The following is a 14,891-nucleotide window of genomic DNA, read 5'->3' as shown; positions in this document are numbered from 1 at the left end:
TAGGGCACGATCTGGTGTGTTTATTTCTTCAATCCTATGGCTGATATTGTATCTGGAGGGTGATTTTTTTTTTCGCAGGGTTCGAATCCTGGAGGAAGCAGAATATTTTAAATCTTGTTATTCATCAGTACTGCATTGTTCATCAATATATATGTCTTATTCATTACCAATTTTTTATATTTTATTTTTTTATCAGCATATACATCTTGTTTGTTAGATATACGTCTTATTCATTAGTATTATATGTCTTATTCATTGTCCTCATGTTACACGAAAAATAGGGGGTCTCACTGGAGCGCGCCCCTATATATATATATATATGGGTAAGCTAAAATAAAAACACTTCATAAAATATAAAATAGGAATCATTTTCAGCCCTTAGATCATCAAGATCTACGGTTGCTTCATCACCTTGTTGGATGAATTCATGATCCTGAGTTCGAATCCCATAGGTAGCAAAAAATTTATTTTTCGCAATTCATACCTTTATACAGTGAATTCATATGTGTTCTACATAAAATTCATACATTTTTGTTGGTTTATAGTATATATATATATATATATATATATATATATATATATATGGAGAGGTTCAAGAAAGAACCACTAAATAAAATAAGAATGGAGAACCATTTTCAGCTATTCGATCATCAAGATCTACGGTGGATGCATCATCTTGTTGGATGAATGCAGATCCTGAGTTCGAATCCTGAAGGGAGCAATTTTTTTTTATTTTTTTGAGTGCATTAATTTTGACAGCGAATGCATTAATTTTTACAGTGGATGCATTAGATTTGATGGTTCTCACGTTCTCACAAATAATGTAGTTCTCTCCAGAACCACACCATATATATATAATTATATTTAATGTAATTTTGAAATATACAATAAAATATAAAATTTAATATTTAATTTATAATTTAGTAGGCTGTAAATTTTAATTAGTCATAGTATATAGGTTTATTTTCGTGCACGTATGGTTTTGACGGTGCACCGACAAAGCGTTGATATAGTAGTAAATAAAGGGGTTAAATGCATGTAATATCACGAACTTTGCCTGAAATTCACTTTATCCACGATCTTTAAAAAAATCATTTTTTTTATCTCAAACTTTGACAATTTTTCCACCGTTTTTATTTCTGGTCACTGTAAAATTGACATCGCAGTGATGTGGATTTAACTTTACACATAAAACTGACGTGGGATAAATATGGATTTAAATTACACATATGTTAGGTCCGGAGGGTCTTGAATAGGTGTATGGGGGGGGAGGGAGAATACACCTATGGGCTATTTTTCGAGTTTAAAACGAAACTTTAAACACAAACTGACTCAACATGTTTACTGAAAAGAGTTTAGTCAAAACAGGGTTGACGATTGATACTGAATACTCTTCAGTATGGAGTTATCAGTTAAATCACAGACTTTAACTGATACACATAAGACTTCAGTCGAGTTTGATAAACAGAGATATGTTATGAATCTTAATGACTATCAGAAGATAGATCAGTTAGACTGATAACACACGCAACGGAAAACTTTTATTTCGAAATAGCCTGTGTAATTAAACACGTTGTCAGTCGTTAAGTTTCTCTTTGCAATTAATCAGTTTTCAGTTTAACAAGGTAAGAGCACAATTAAGAATGTAAGTATTGAAAACTGTAAATAACACAGAGATTTTTACGTGGTTCGAAAAACACTTCCTACATCCACGGTCGGTTGATCAGACCAACAACTTCACTGGGCAAGTGCTTACGGGTGCACTGCAAACCGATGCTAGTGCTTACGGGTACACAACAAACTTGAACGAGTGCTTGCGGGTGCACACAAACCTGAACGTGTGCTTGCGGGTACAGACAGACCGAAACGACTGAAGATCCTATCTTCAGTACCAACCCACTGGATTGAATTTCTCACTCCTAGTGCACACTGAGCTCTAGGACCTCACGGAGACAGAACACTGGTCTGAACTCCTTTTCGACACAAACACTCAATTCGGTTGATTGAAGAGAGGTTTGAAAACTTGCCAACTAAACCAGAAAGAACAAGTTCTTTGCAGTCAGTTTTTACCTAGGCTTTGGATATATAATATTTGCCTTAGGTCTAAGAGAATGTATGTAATCAGCAGTGGCTGATTTTTGGCTTTGTGATTCTCTTCTTCGATTCAAACTTTGGAGAGGCTTGGTTTAGCAGAGTAACAAATTTGGCAGCGTTTCAGCTTATGTTGTTGAATCGGTGAAGATTGAAGTGATCCTCGAGCGCTATTTATTGGAGACATCTTGAATAGATCTGTTGGCGGAGATGGTCTTCAAGATTTCTTCCGTTAGAGAGTAATTTGAACTTGGGCCGAGGCTTCAATCTTCGAGGTTCCTTGTTTGGTGAGAACGGCTACTTCGAAGAGCAGGAGATGAAACATCTCTGAAAAGGTAATCACCAAAAGGAATGTCCTCTGCAGAGAAAGGACGATCCTGAGATCTCTGCATTTAATGCGGCTGTACTTCTGGGGTGCGTGGCTTCCTTTGAACGTTGGAGGTTCAGTCCGAGGAAGAATGTTTAACTGATACTTGACTTTAGTATCAGTCCGCTGAATCCACGTGGCGCGCATTAAGTAATCAGTCAAAATTGATACTTCGACTGATACTTCAGTCGGCATCTTCAGTCTTCAGTCTTCAATCTTTAGAACAACAACTAAACTAGAAAGAAAACTCTAACACTTGAGTTCGAACAGTTCTAGTCTATTACAATTGAAGCCTATTGATTTTGGTATCATCAAAACTAGGATTAGGATATTTCATTAAGTTCCCAACAACATAAAATCTTAAATAACCATAAATCCCTAAATTATCATCTATATCTAAATCCCTAAAATCGCAACATCTGACGATTTCAATTAAGAATGTGAAACGATTTTTGAATACTCCTGTCGTTGGCGAGTCACGATCAGAACTTTTAGTTTCACTCCATTTCACTAAATCTGATGTTCTTCCTACAAGACCCCTTTTTCATCCAACCCGAGCCTTTTTTCTCCTGTCGACGACGATCAATGATTGCACAGATAGGCTTCTAAATTGCTCTTCCCATTGCTCGTCCAATATTCGCCCATTACTCTTTCATTGTTCTGAATTTATTTTTTATTTTTTTTTATTTTTTGATTTCATTGACCTAAAAAGAAGGAAGAAGAAGAAGAAGAAGACATATTATGTAAGTTAAATTGGACGAAGAAGGAGAAGGGAATAAGGAAAATGAGGTAACAGAACGTGCGGAGGAATTAAAGAAGAAAGAAAGAGAAGAATAACCCTTGGTGAAAGGAGAAGAACACGAATTCTGGATGAAGAAGGAAGATGAAGAAACATTTAGAGTTTATACATATTTAATCACAAATTTGTACAAAACTTTGTACAAGAATGATACATTACGCTTAAATCATCGGACAACAATAAATATGACGCATGCTGGCAAGCCACATAGCGCCACATCGATTCCAAAGGAAAATAAAATAGTGGAAAAATTGAACAAATATTTAAGTTTTGTGATAAAAAATAATTTTTTTAAAGATCTTATGAGTAATGTGAATTTCGAATAAAATTCGTAATATTACATGTATTTAATCCTAAATAAAATGTGAGGCGTCGGCCCATTTAATTTATGTAGTAGCCCGCTCTTTTAATTATGATTAAAACTAGTAAATGCAATTTTTATAAATGAATCCAGTTTATGGTCCTGATTTTTTTTTATTATTATTATCAGAGATGGAGTATTATTTTAGCCGTGTGCTTTTGTATGCATGAGAAAAACGCGACGAGGATTATTGAGCTATTCAATAATTATTATTTCCAAGTTATAACTGACTTAACAAAGTCATGTTATTTATTAGTAGAAAAACAGAAGCATTTATATTTTATTAGTGCTACTAGAAGTCGAGGAATTATTCCGACTGCAACGCAGATTAAATCTACGGATTTAATTTAAGTTATATTACAGTTTATCAAGTTAGCAGGCAAGGAAAAAGATATCAAGCAAGATACAGAAATGCGATGATTGAAAATCGAAGCCAGTATTTATTTACAGTTCACAGATTACAGGCTAGTTCCCAACTTGGGGAAAATCGTCTAGTATATTACAAAAGCTGTAGACTCTACGTGGCCTACTCAGCCACCAACTCCACTCAACATATATCTATGAGACCTACGCACTAGCCAAGTGCGCCACCATCTTTTGCTTTCCTCCCTCAGCCAACCACCACCAATATCTCCAATCCTTTAACTATCAACTCCACCACCACTTGCTCCCCACCCAACAAATGCAATATTCACTCTCATTTTAATTTCATCCGAAAGTTCAGAGGACCAATTCCAGTTCGTTTCAGCCGAAGCTCTCAAGGTAATGCTTGGCTTCAATGCTTTCTTCTCCTTTGATTAAGTTCATCCTGCAATTGTTAAGCAAATAAGCAATTTATTTCAGTTTCTATCCACCGATTCAAACACCACAGCAGCCAACATCAATTACAAGCCTAAATTTCTCATTGAATTCAATAGCAACAAACAGCTAACGAACACCAAGCATAGCAGGTAAATACTATAAAATGCATTTCAGCTATCTTCTCATCATACCATCAGACACATGTTTGAGTAGGAATATAGAAGTGTAAACGGGTATATATGCTTTTGGAGCCAACAAGTCACACGTTCAGTATACAAATGATTATATGCTTAAGGAAGGAATATAGAAGTGTCTAGAGTTCAATCGACAAAGCTCAGCACTTCATCGCATCACACTCAACGAAGCAGAATGGTAAGCTATTTCAAGTTTTGAGATAATGTTTACAAAAAGTGACAAAGTGTGTAACTGTTAATAGCTATGTTATGTTGTTGAATGAAATGATTTATGCAAACACGATTAAGTATGCCTATGGAATGAATTCATACGAACATAGAGCTATTAAGATATGAGATCACCACTACGACAGAACATAGAAGTAAACATAAAAGAAATTAGATTGTATCTTTTGGTGGCTATAGTGAAGGCAGCAAGATAAGTGATGCGTATAGAATAATTTTTAAGCTCATGATTTTATAGCCGCTATAAATCTCCATGACTTATGCCTAAGTATCCAGTTTAGATGATGAGATATTATATGCTTAAGAATTGATATGACTCATGGAAATGAGATGCTAAGGACCCTTAAAGCTTACTACATCAATGTTGTCATTAAGTTAACCTGTACAAGAATTCTTTAGAGGCTTGTATTAGATTATGCTAGAGTGTACTAATTGGCACATCTTTGCTACCAGAATGCCGCCTAAGAGAGGACGCCCTGCGAGAAACAATAACAATCGCAGAAACCGTAACGCTGTACCCGAAGAACCACAAGATGCTCAAGGACATAACCCATCCCCTCCGCCCCCAACTAGGAGAGTCGAAGAACTCTTTTTAAGGCAAAATCCACCTACGTTTGACGGAACGAGTGAACCGGCTGAAGCTGAGATTTGGGTGCGTGCAATGGAACGCATTTTCAACTTTCTACGTTGTACTGATGAGGAACGCCTATCTTGCGTCTCATTCCAACTAACAGGATCGGCTGACTTCTGGTGGGAAGCACGACGAAAAATTCTGACACCTGAACAATGGGCAAGTTATACTTGGAAAGATTTTAAGACAAGATTATATGATAAATATATTCCGAAAAGCTATAGGAAGAAGAAAGAAGCTGAGTTCTACGAGTTGAAACAAGGAAAGAAATCTGTGGTTGAATACGACAAGGAATTCTGCAACCTGTCTAGGTTTGCTCCGCAACAAGTGGACACAGATGAGAAGATGGCAGAGAAATTTTGTGCCGGTCTGCGACACGAAATTAGGATGACTCTAGCAAGCCACGGAGGACTCTCATACACGGAGTCTCTGAACAGGGCACTTGACGTTGAAGCTGCAATGCCGTCGGACAAGTCAGCCCCATTGTTGATCTCAACGCCAAACGATCCACCAGCAGCCTCGCATACCCTCAAAGGGAAGCGCAAGTGGGACAACAATGAAGACAATATCAATCCGATTAATAAGCTAGTATGGCAAGAAAAGGAACGGGCCGAACAGTTTATTCAACCAAGGTACGAGGCACAGACTAACCTCGAGCCAACTGGAGGTAACCAAGGTCAGAGAGGAATTTCACCTTGCCCAAATTGCGGTAAGATGCATAGGAGTGTCTGTCGGGCTGGAACTAACGGTTGTTACAATTGTGGCCAAAAGGGTCACTACTCCACGCAAAGCCCCAACAAATAACGAGGTTCAACAATTGAGAACACCCGCACCCCCTTGCCAGCAATACGTGGACATTTGCGAAATCAGCCTCAATCACAGCAGTGAAAATCTTATGAAGACACCGCAGACAAGAGAAGCTACGTGAGAACTTGAAGACAAGATGAAGGAAAAATACCCCGAACTGTTTTAGCAGAGATATGCAAATTTCGGGACGAAATTTTTGTTAAGAGGGGTAGTATGTAGTAGCCCGCTCTTTTAATTATGATTAAAACTAGTAAATGCAATTTTTATAAATGAATCCAGTTTATGGTCCTGATTTTTTTTTATTATTATTATCAGAGATGGAGTATTATTTTAGCCGTGTGCTTTTGTATGCATGAGAAAAACGCGACGAGGATTATTGAGCTATTCAATAATTATTATTTCTAAGTTATAACTGACTTAACAAAGTCATGTTATTTATTAGTCGAAAAACAGAAGCATTTATATTTTATTAGTGCTACTAGAAGTCGAGGAATTATTCCGACTGCAACGCAGATTAAATCTACGGATTTAATTTAAGTTATATTACAGTTTATCAAGTTAGCAGGCAAGGAAAAAGATATCAAGCAAGATATAGAAATGCGATGATTGAAAATCGAAGCCAGTATTTATTTACAGTTCACAGATTACAGGCTAGTTCCCAACTTGGGGAAAATCGTCTAGTATATTACAAAAGCTGTAGACTCTACGTGGCCTACTCAGCCACCAACTCCACTCAACATATATCTATGAGACCTACGCACTAGCCAAGTGCGCCACCATCTTTTGCTTTCCTCCCTCAGCCAACCACCACCAATATCTCCAATCCTTTAACTATCAACTCCACCACCACTTGCTCCCCACCCAACAAATGCAATATTCACTCTCATTTTAATTTCATCCGAAAGTTCAGAGGACCAATTCCAGTTCGTTTCAGCCGAAGCTCTCAAGGTAATGCTTGGCTTCAATGCTTTCTTCTCCTTTGATTAAGTTCATCCTGCAATTGTTAAGCAAATAAGCAATTTATTTCAGTTTCTATCCACCGATTCAAACACCACAGCAGCCAACATCAATTACAAGCCTAAATTTCTCATTGAATTCAATAGCAACAAACAGCTAACGAACACCAAGCATAGCAGGTAAATACTATAAAATGCATTTCAGCTATCTTCTCATCATACCATCAGACACATGTTTGAGTAGGAATATAGAAGTGTAAACGGGTATATATGCTTTTGGAGCCAACAAGTCACACGTTCAGTATACAAATGATTATATGCTTAAGGGGACTAAGCATAATACAGAAATCAAATATTACATATATATTTCTCCACTTGAGATAAAGGCAATGAGAAAACTCTCACAAATCAGTAGCAAAAACCAAGACTTCACATATACTTAAATATTGAACTTAGCATTTAGAAGGGGAGGGAGGCTTATTCGGGTACCTGTTTCATTTAAACGGGGATAGATGACGGCTTGACCTCGACGCTAACCGCACGGAAGAGGAAGAGGGCCAGGGAGACGCAACGGCGTCGAACCACGACGGTGACTCTCTCGTCTGAGCTAAGAGGACCGAGAACTCGGCCTTTCCCTCGTTCGTGTACGCGAGTGAAAGAGGAGAGCAGCGGACGCCGCCCTACCCTGATTTACTACTCATCGGAGAATCGATGAGGGCGTCGGACACTCTCCTGCTCGCCGGAATTTCATAGTAGAGCGGCGTCGAGCTGAGGCGATTTCTGAATTAGGAGTAAGGATTTTCCTCCGCTCCATAGATTGAGAGGGGGAGATGACTTGGGAGTAGAGAAACAGAGAGCAAGGTCGAGAGCAGCAACTCCAGTCGGCAGCAGCGACATTCCAGATTTCATGGCTCGTTTTTGGGTCTGCGATGAAGAGAGAGAACAACGCCGGTGAACACCCAAGGAAGAAGGCGGCGTTGCTATCTTGGAGAAAAAAGAGAGACGAGATCGAGAGGGAGGAGAACGCCGGGCTTAGGCGCGGCGGCAGTCGACGCCGGCCGGAGACGGAGGCGGCGTTTCGCCGAAGAAGAAGGGAGAGGCGCCGCTTGTTTCAGTATGTGCGTGAGATGAGAGAAAGAGAGATGAAATGGGGTTAGCGGCTGATAGGGGGGAGAAAAGAAGGGTTGGGAATGGGCTTTGAGTTGAACTGTTGGGCCATTACATTGGGCTCGAATTTTTTTAAGGAGTTGGGCTGATGCATATTTTATGATGGGCTATTATTCTAGTCCCATTTATATTTCGTTGGGCCAGTTTAATTCATCATTTTGGCCGATTAAATTGCCTTTTTGGGCTAAGATTAATTCTTTTCAGTCCACATTAATTATTATTTGGACCCCTATTTTAATTGTTTTGGGTCGAAGACTTTTTAAGTTGGGCTTTAATTCTTTTAAAGCTTGAGCTGAAGTTACTCCTTTGAGCTAAGCCTAGCAGTATCAATTTTTGATGGAGCCCAATTATTTATCAGTAATGAGCCGCCCAGTTTATTAATTAATGTTTTTGGACTTCCGACTTTAAAGCAAGCCATTATTGTTTATTTCATTTAAGCCACTGGTTTATTTAATTAATTGGCTACTCTCTTTTGAGCCTATTAATTATTTGAGGTTACGCTAGTAATGATGCTTCTATCGAAAAGCCTGATAATTTCTACAAGGTCACACCTCGTTTAAAGCCGAGTTAGTCCTTTTTCAATCAAGTACAAATGCGAGGTTTATTTCACGACTAGAATATTCCAATGAGGAAGGAAGAATCACAGTTTTATTCGACCGCGCTAGACGAGAATTAGCTAAATCTATTAACGAGGATTAATAGTAGAATTCCCGATTATCGCTCAGAGTATTAGTTCATGCATACCAGATTCATGCATAGTTAAATTACGCTTTCTCATTAATTAAGAATTTTCCTCGAGGCAATGTCTTATTTTATATTCTCGTGATTAAGGTCAAGCGCGAGAGTAAGAACTACACAAGGAGTTAGAGTACCTTAGCAAAACTTTGCTATCAGGTGGGCAATTTCTTACACGTAAATAAAATGCTATGCAAGTGTTATGCTTTAAAATGCAAATTGGATCTTCAAGTGTGGTATGCTTTATTACGCTTATTTACGCTTGAATGCTTTACACTGATAAGTTTATGCTTATGTTTGATGCTTGCGTCTGTTGGGGGAGGCCTCCCTCAACAGTACGATGTCGTGTCCGCTGAGGAGGGCCTTCCTCACGGCGCGATGCCCGTGTTCGCTGAGAGAGGCCTCTCTCGCGGCGCGATGCCAGTATGCCAGTATGCCAGTATGCCTGTGTTACAGCGTCTATTGGGGGAGGCCTCCCTCAATAGTACGATGCCGTGACCGCTGAGAGAGGCCCCCTTCACGGCGCGATGCCCGTGTTCGTTGGGGAAGGCCTTCTCCACGACACGATGTTTGTTAATGAAGATTGATGATGAAGAATGCCCTTATGCTATTTAAGAATTTGGAAATGTTTAATGAGAAAAGGATATGAAAGAAACTCATGCCTCTTATGCGATATTGTGAAATTGTTAATAATGTTATGTTATATGCTTGGCAACTGCCCACTAAGTACTCTTGTACTTAGCCTTTCGATGTTTATGTTTGTGCAGGTTGAGCTGTGATGGGCGATGAAGTGTTGTTGCTGAGTAGAGCTTTTGTCGAACTTAAAGTAGGCTCAGAAAGGATACATGTCTTCATACATGTATCTCAGTAATGCTTTCCGCTGTAAACACTGATTTTTTTTAGTTACACCTTCCGTTGCAAACTCTGATAATGTTTTTAGCCAAGCCCCTAACGATGCCTTTTTCCTTTTAAGGAATATAACGCGTATACAAGTTCTTTGAGTACCCTTTTTATGCGACCTATGCCTTTTTCCTTTTTAAGGAATATTTCACGCGTATTCAAGTCCTTTGAGTATTCTTTTATGCGCCCCTTTCTCAACCCGCTTCTTAATTTCCCTTCCTCAGTCATGGTTTTCCCGGATTAATTATCCTTAATTAAGGCCGGTCGTGACAATTTAATATACAACGTACCCTCATCTCGTCCATGAAACCAGTAAATATGAATTTAATCGCTTACATGCATTAAATAATTATCACAAGTTTTCAGCTTTAATTCCAATATTAATATACTCGTGCCTCCTCTTTTCAAAAATATATATATAAAAATAAATAAAATAGAGAAACCAAGTGGGCCAAGTGGTGAATTTCGAACATTTGACATTAACTCGTGAATTCGATGTTCATTTTTTTTTCCATTAGGTTAATTGAAGTACTATAAATGTCGAAATTATTAATCTCTTTCAGTTGCTTGTGATCTAGAGATTCAAAATTAGCACTATAAATTTTCAATTGATATGTCATTTTTCGGAATGTGCAAGTAATCACAAAATGGGAGCTCAATAATTTCCAGATTCATAAACTCCTTTTCGACAATACACACACACACTTATCCATTCTATTATCATCAAATAAAAGAAATTATAGATTTCATATTCATTACGATATCCATCATAAAAATCTTGTTCGTCACTATTATTATAGAAATAATTATACTATAGACATTCAGTAGAATCCACCCAATAATTCCACGATCCAATTTGCAAAAAGTCATGAAATAGATATTTGCTACAAATTTCTGTTTTGTCTTTTTTCGAAAATGGAACCAATCAAACCAAGCCACCGACGTTCTCTAAACTTAGGTATGTGCTGAGGCGATGGAGCCAAATTAGAAGGTAGGGATAAATCCATTTTTTTCAATTATTTTACGTTGAAAACATAAGCAATATTGAAGATTGTTGGAAAATTTCGATGAACTCGTCGTTTCTAAACATGATATTGTTGGATTATTCAAATCGATCGAGTTAGATATGGCCTACAAAATTGGAGTTAGATATGATGATGCATAATTTAGAATGCCTATAAATAAAATCATTATATAATCATACATTCAAGCTATCCTATTCAATTCAAAATTTCAAAATAAAATATATAATAGTAAAAAAAATATCTACACAAAAACATACTCCATGATATAATAAATAACTACAAATTAAAATAAGCGGATCTTACACAATGCGGTATATTTTTCTCTCGCCCTCCTACTATTATTCTTTTATTGTCAACTGCAAAGGTACTGACTCAAACTTACATAAAGTTTTTTGCATAAATTGATACCTTTTAGTTACAATTTGAACTTTTGCATAATTGGTAAAATCTGTATAAAATTTTTCTTGAACCAATAAAATACACGAACAAAGAAGTGGTACAAACTTGACTATCGAACAACTTCAGCACATACCATACGGACAAGCTGGAACTTTATGTTTCTTTTTTCATAAATAGACTAGCAGAAGGCTACCTTAGGTCTCTTGCAATTTAAGTCTTTCAAGCTTCTAGAACCCAGCAAATTTAGTTTTTCCTTGCTCTACTTTCATCCGTTTCTGTCGAAAAACTTAGGAATTCCATGTGAAATGAGGGTTACTTAATAGAGTTAATGAGGCGTGTTAATGGTTATAATGGTGTCTACCCACCTACAAACGGAGCATATTTAGCAAATTACGATTTTCCTCTGTTATCTATTTTAGTAAACAAATTTCGTTCAAAGTGTTGATTATAATAAAAAAAATCAAATTAACAGGTGAAGAATTCAAGAAAACTTTAAGAAGATCTTTGCAATAATAATAAAATAAAAATTAAATTAACTGGGAGATTGAGGGCAGCGGCTGTTGCTGTCAATTTTTGGAGACAGAGTGGCGGGTGTCGATCGGGTTGATAGCGGCGGCGGCAGCGGCAGCGGTCCTGTGGGCTGCCATTGCTCGACCGATCGAACAGGGATAGAGAGGCAGACGGCGGTGGAGAGATGAAGAGAGAGGAAATGTAGCGTGATACCCCCACCTATGGGTGTAATCGAACCGAGCCGAACCGAATAGTGGTGTGCTCAAGTTTGGTTTGTTAAGTATCAAATCGAATCCCGAACTTTACTTACCGAATAATTTGAGGCTCACGAGCCTAATCGAGCCTATATGAACTTTCTAAATTTATATTTATATTCAAAATATTAATTATTTTATTTTAAAAATAAATTATTTTATTTAAAATAATAAATATATTAATTATTTTCTTATAACAAACAAAATTAATTAGAGATTTAATACAATTATTATTAATTTTAGTGGATAAATTAATATAAGTTATGTCTACTAATAATTTATATTTTTCAAGCTAAATCACTTGGCGAACATGTTCACGAGCTAACGAGCCGAATATTACTAAGCTCAAGTTTGGTTTGTTTATTTTACGAGCTTCTCTAAACGAACTTGAACGAGCTTTATTCGAGCCGAGCTCCGAATAGTTCGCGAGCGACTTGGTTTGTTTACAGCCCTACCCCTACCCCTACCCCCACCCCCCTACACACACAGAGAGCAGAGACGGAGACAGGGGGGTGGCTGGTAGTGGCCACCGCCCCCCTCAAAATTTTAAATTTTTCTATGTATATATATGCATAAATATATAAATTTATATAAATATTTATTTAAATATATATGTGTATACAATTTTTTTAGTGGCTCATTCTATGATCGAGCCCAATATAATTTCTACTTAAAATCCAATTTAATAAGTTGAACTAATCAAAATTCATTTAATAAAATATAGTGAAACTTGGTTATACAAAAATTGATTTGCTTGTTATATTCACTCATATATACTTAACTTAAGGATAATCGTGTTATTTAAAACTATATAATCTATGAAAATATTGTTCATTATTATTATTACTATTATTATTATACTTGTCTTTTAATAGAAAATGTATGAAATGCCCAAAAAAAATTGTTTGTTATTTAGATTATGCTTGTCTTTTAATAAAAAAATGCCTAAAATATACGAAATGTTCAAAAAAAAAGATTGTAATGTATTGAAACTAATTTGTAATATATTGAAACTATATAATCTATGAAAATGTTATTTGTTATTATTATTATTATGCTCGTATTTTAATAAAAAATGCCTTAAATATACAGAAGCCCAAAAAAAAAAATTCTCGGGGGCTACCGCCCCCCAACCCCGTAGTAAATTCAGCCCCCCCTGAACTTAATTCCTGGCTCCGTCCCTGACAGAGAGGAAAATGTTCAATGGAGAAATATAAATATAGAGAGAAACAAACTCATTCATTGAGTTTTCTCAACCGTTAATTTCATCTAATTATCTCAACTCTCAATATTTCATCTAATTTCATGCATCCATATCCGTTAATTTTAGCACAAAGGATATGATAATAAATTACTCTCTAAACATATCCGTTACTACCTTTACAGTTCTAATCAATCCACTTATTTTTGGAAGATTTGAATACGTTACAGTTTCTGATGGATTCTTCTTCCACGTTAATCTCCTTCATCTCACTTATATTATCGTTGTTCATTGAATTATATACTTAAACTTGAAAACTCGCTATGGATACCACATTCATTATTTATAATGAATGTTCATATATAACTGAATGCATGCTCAAAATAGAAAATGTAGTTTCATAGAAAAGTTTAATATGGTTCATTAGTTATAATGTTATTTGTGGAGTTCATCCAATGTTCGTAAGTATTCTCTCCGTCCCACGAATCTTGATGCATATTTCTTTTTGGACCATTCCACGAATCTTGATGCATTTCTAAATATAATAACAATTAGCCAAAAAATAAGGGTTTTTAATTATTACTCCTTAATTATTATTTTTTTACTTTATTACCTACACTCTTCTACTTTATCACTTTTCTACTTGATTACCTACACACTTAAAACACTAATCTACAATTCCTTAATTCTCGTGCTGAAAACAAATGTATCAAGATTCGTGGACGGAGAGAGTAATATATTGAGGTTCAATAGTTATTATACCAATGTATCAAGATTCCCGTTGACACAAAACATTACTTCAGTTCAATATTAATATTATGATAGTATTAAAGAGATGTTGAAAAGAGTGTGGGATACACCGACACCACAGAAGGCAAGAGTCACGAGCTGGAGGATTCTGAGGAACAGGTTACCAACGTGCGATAATTTGAGGAAAAGAAACATCTTGGTTGGCGAAGAGGAGGGCTGGTCTAATGCTTGCTGCAATCAATTCGAATCGATAGCGCATGTGTTTTTGACGTGCCCAAAATCAGAAGCAGTGTGGATCAAAATGCAGAAATGGCTGAGAGTCAGTGCTCCACATCCACAAAATATTATTGCACACTTCGACGCCTTTACGAACATGGGAAAAAAGAAGAGTTGCAAATTCCTCTCGGCATTGTGGATGTGTGTCAATTGGATGTTGTGGAAGTATCGTAATGATAGCAGGTTTGACGACAAGACATGGGAAATTCAAAGCTTCATCCGGGAGATAAGGCCAGATTTTGGAGTTGGAACAAGGTTTATAGCTTAAGTGAGAATGATATGAGTTTTTTAACTTGGATGAGCGGCAGTTTAATCTATTAATTCACTGAAGATTGATTTTTAGGCACTGCTGGTGCCAACGCTTTTTTATTTTATATTTATATTTTCTGATAAAAAAAGGTATTACAATTCAAAAGTTCAAGAAAACCAATGTCAAAAACAT

The 14,891-nt window shown here is 36.6% G+C and overlaps 1 protein-coding gene and 1 long non-coding RNA gene across 2 annotated transcripts; both read left to right on the top strand.

Moving 5' to 3' along the window:
* Window positions 1-7,381: 7,381 nt before the first annotated feature.
* LOC131016037 (uncharacterized) lies at window positions 7,382-10,191 on the top strand. The gene is made up of 3 exons (XR_009098833.1): window positions 7,382-7,412; window positions 9,231-9,293; window positions 9,902-10,191. It is a non-coding gene; the product is annotated as an uncharacterized LOC131016037 (long non-coding RNA).
* Window positions 10,192-14,258: 4,067 nt separating this feature from the next.
* On the top strand, window positions 14,259-14,717 carry LOC131018864 (uncharacterized). Its single transcript, XM_057947561.1, has one exon. It carries the CDS (start codon window positions 14,259-14,261, stop codon window positions 14,715-14,717), a length of 459 nt encoding a protein of 152 aa, XP_057803544.1.
* Window positions 14,718-14,891: the final 174 nt, after the last annotated feature.

The sequence above is a fragment of the Salvia miltiorrhiza genome, chromosome 3 (genome assembly GCF_028751815.1).
Source record: "Salvia miltiorrhiza cultivar Shanhuang (shh) chromosome 3, IMPLAD_Smil_shh, whole genome shotgun sequence".
In the NCBI taxonomy this organism is placed as follows: Eukaryota; Viridiplantae; Streptophyta; class Magnoliopsida; order Lamiales; family Lamiaceae; genus Salvia; species Salvia miltiorrhiza.
The sequence above is the reverse complement of the archived record's forward strand: the minus strand, read 5'-3'. Positions and strand labels throughout refer to the sequence as shown.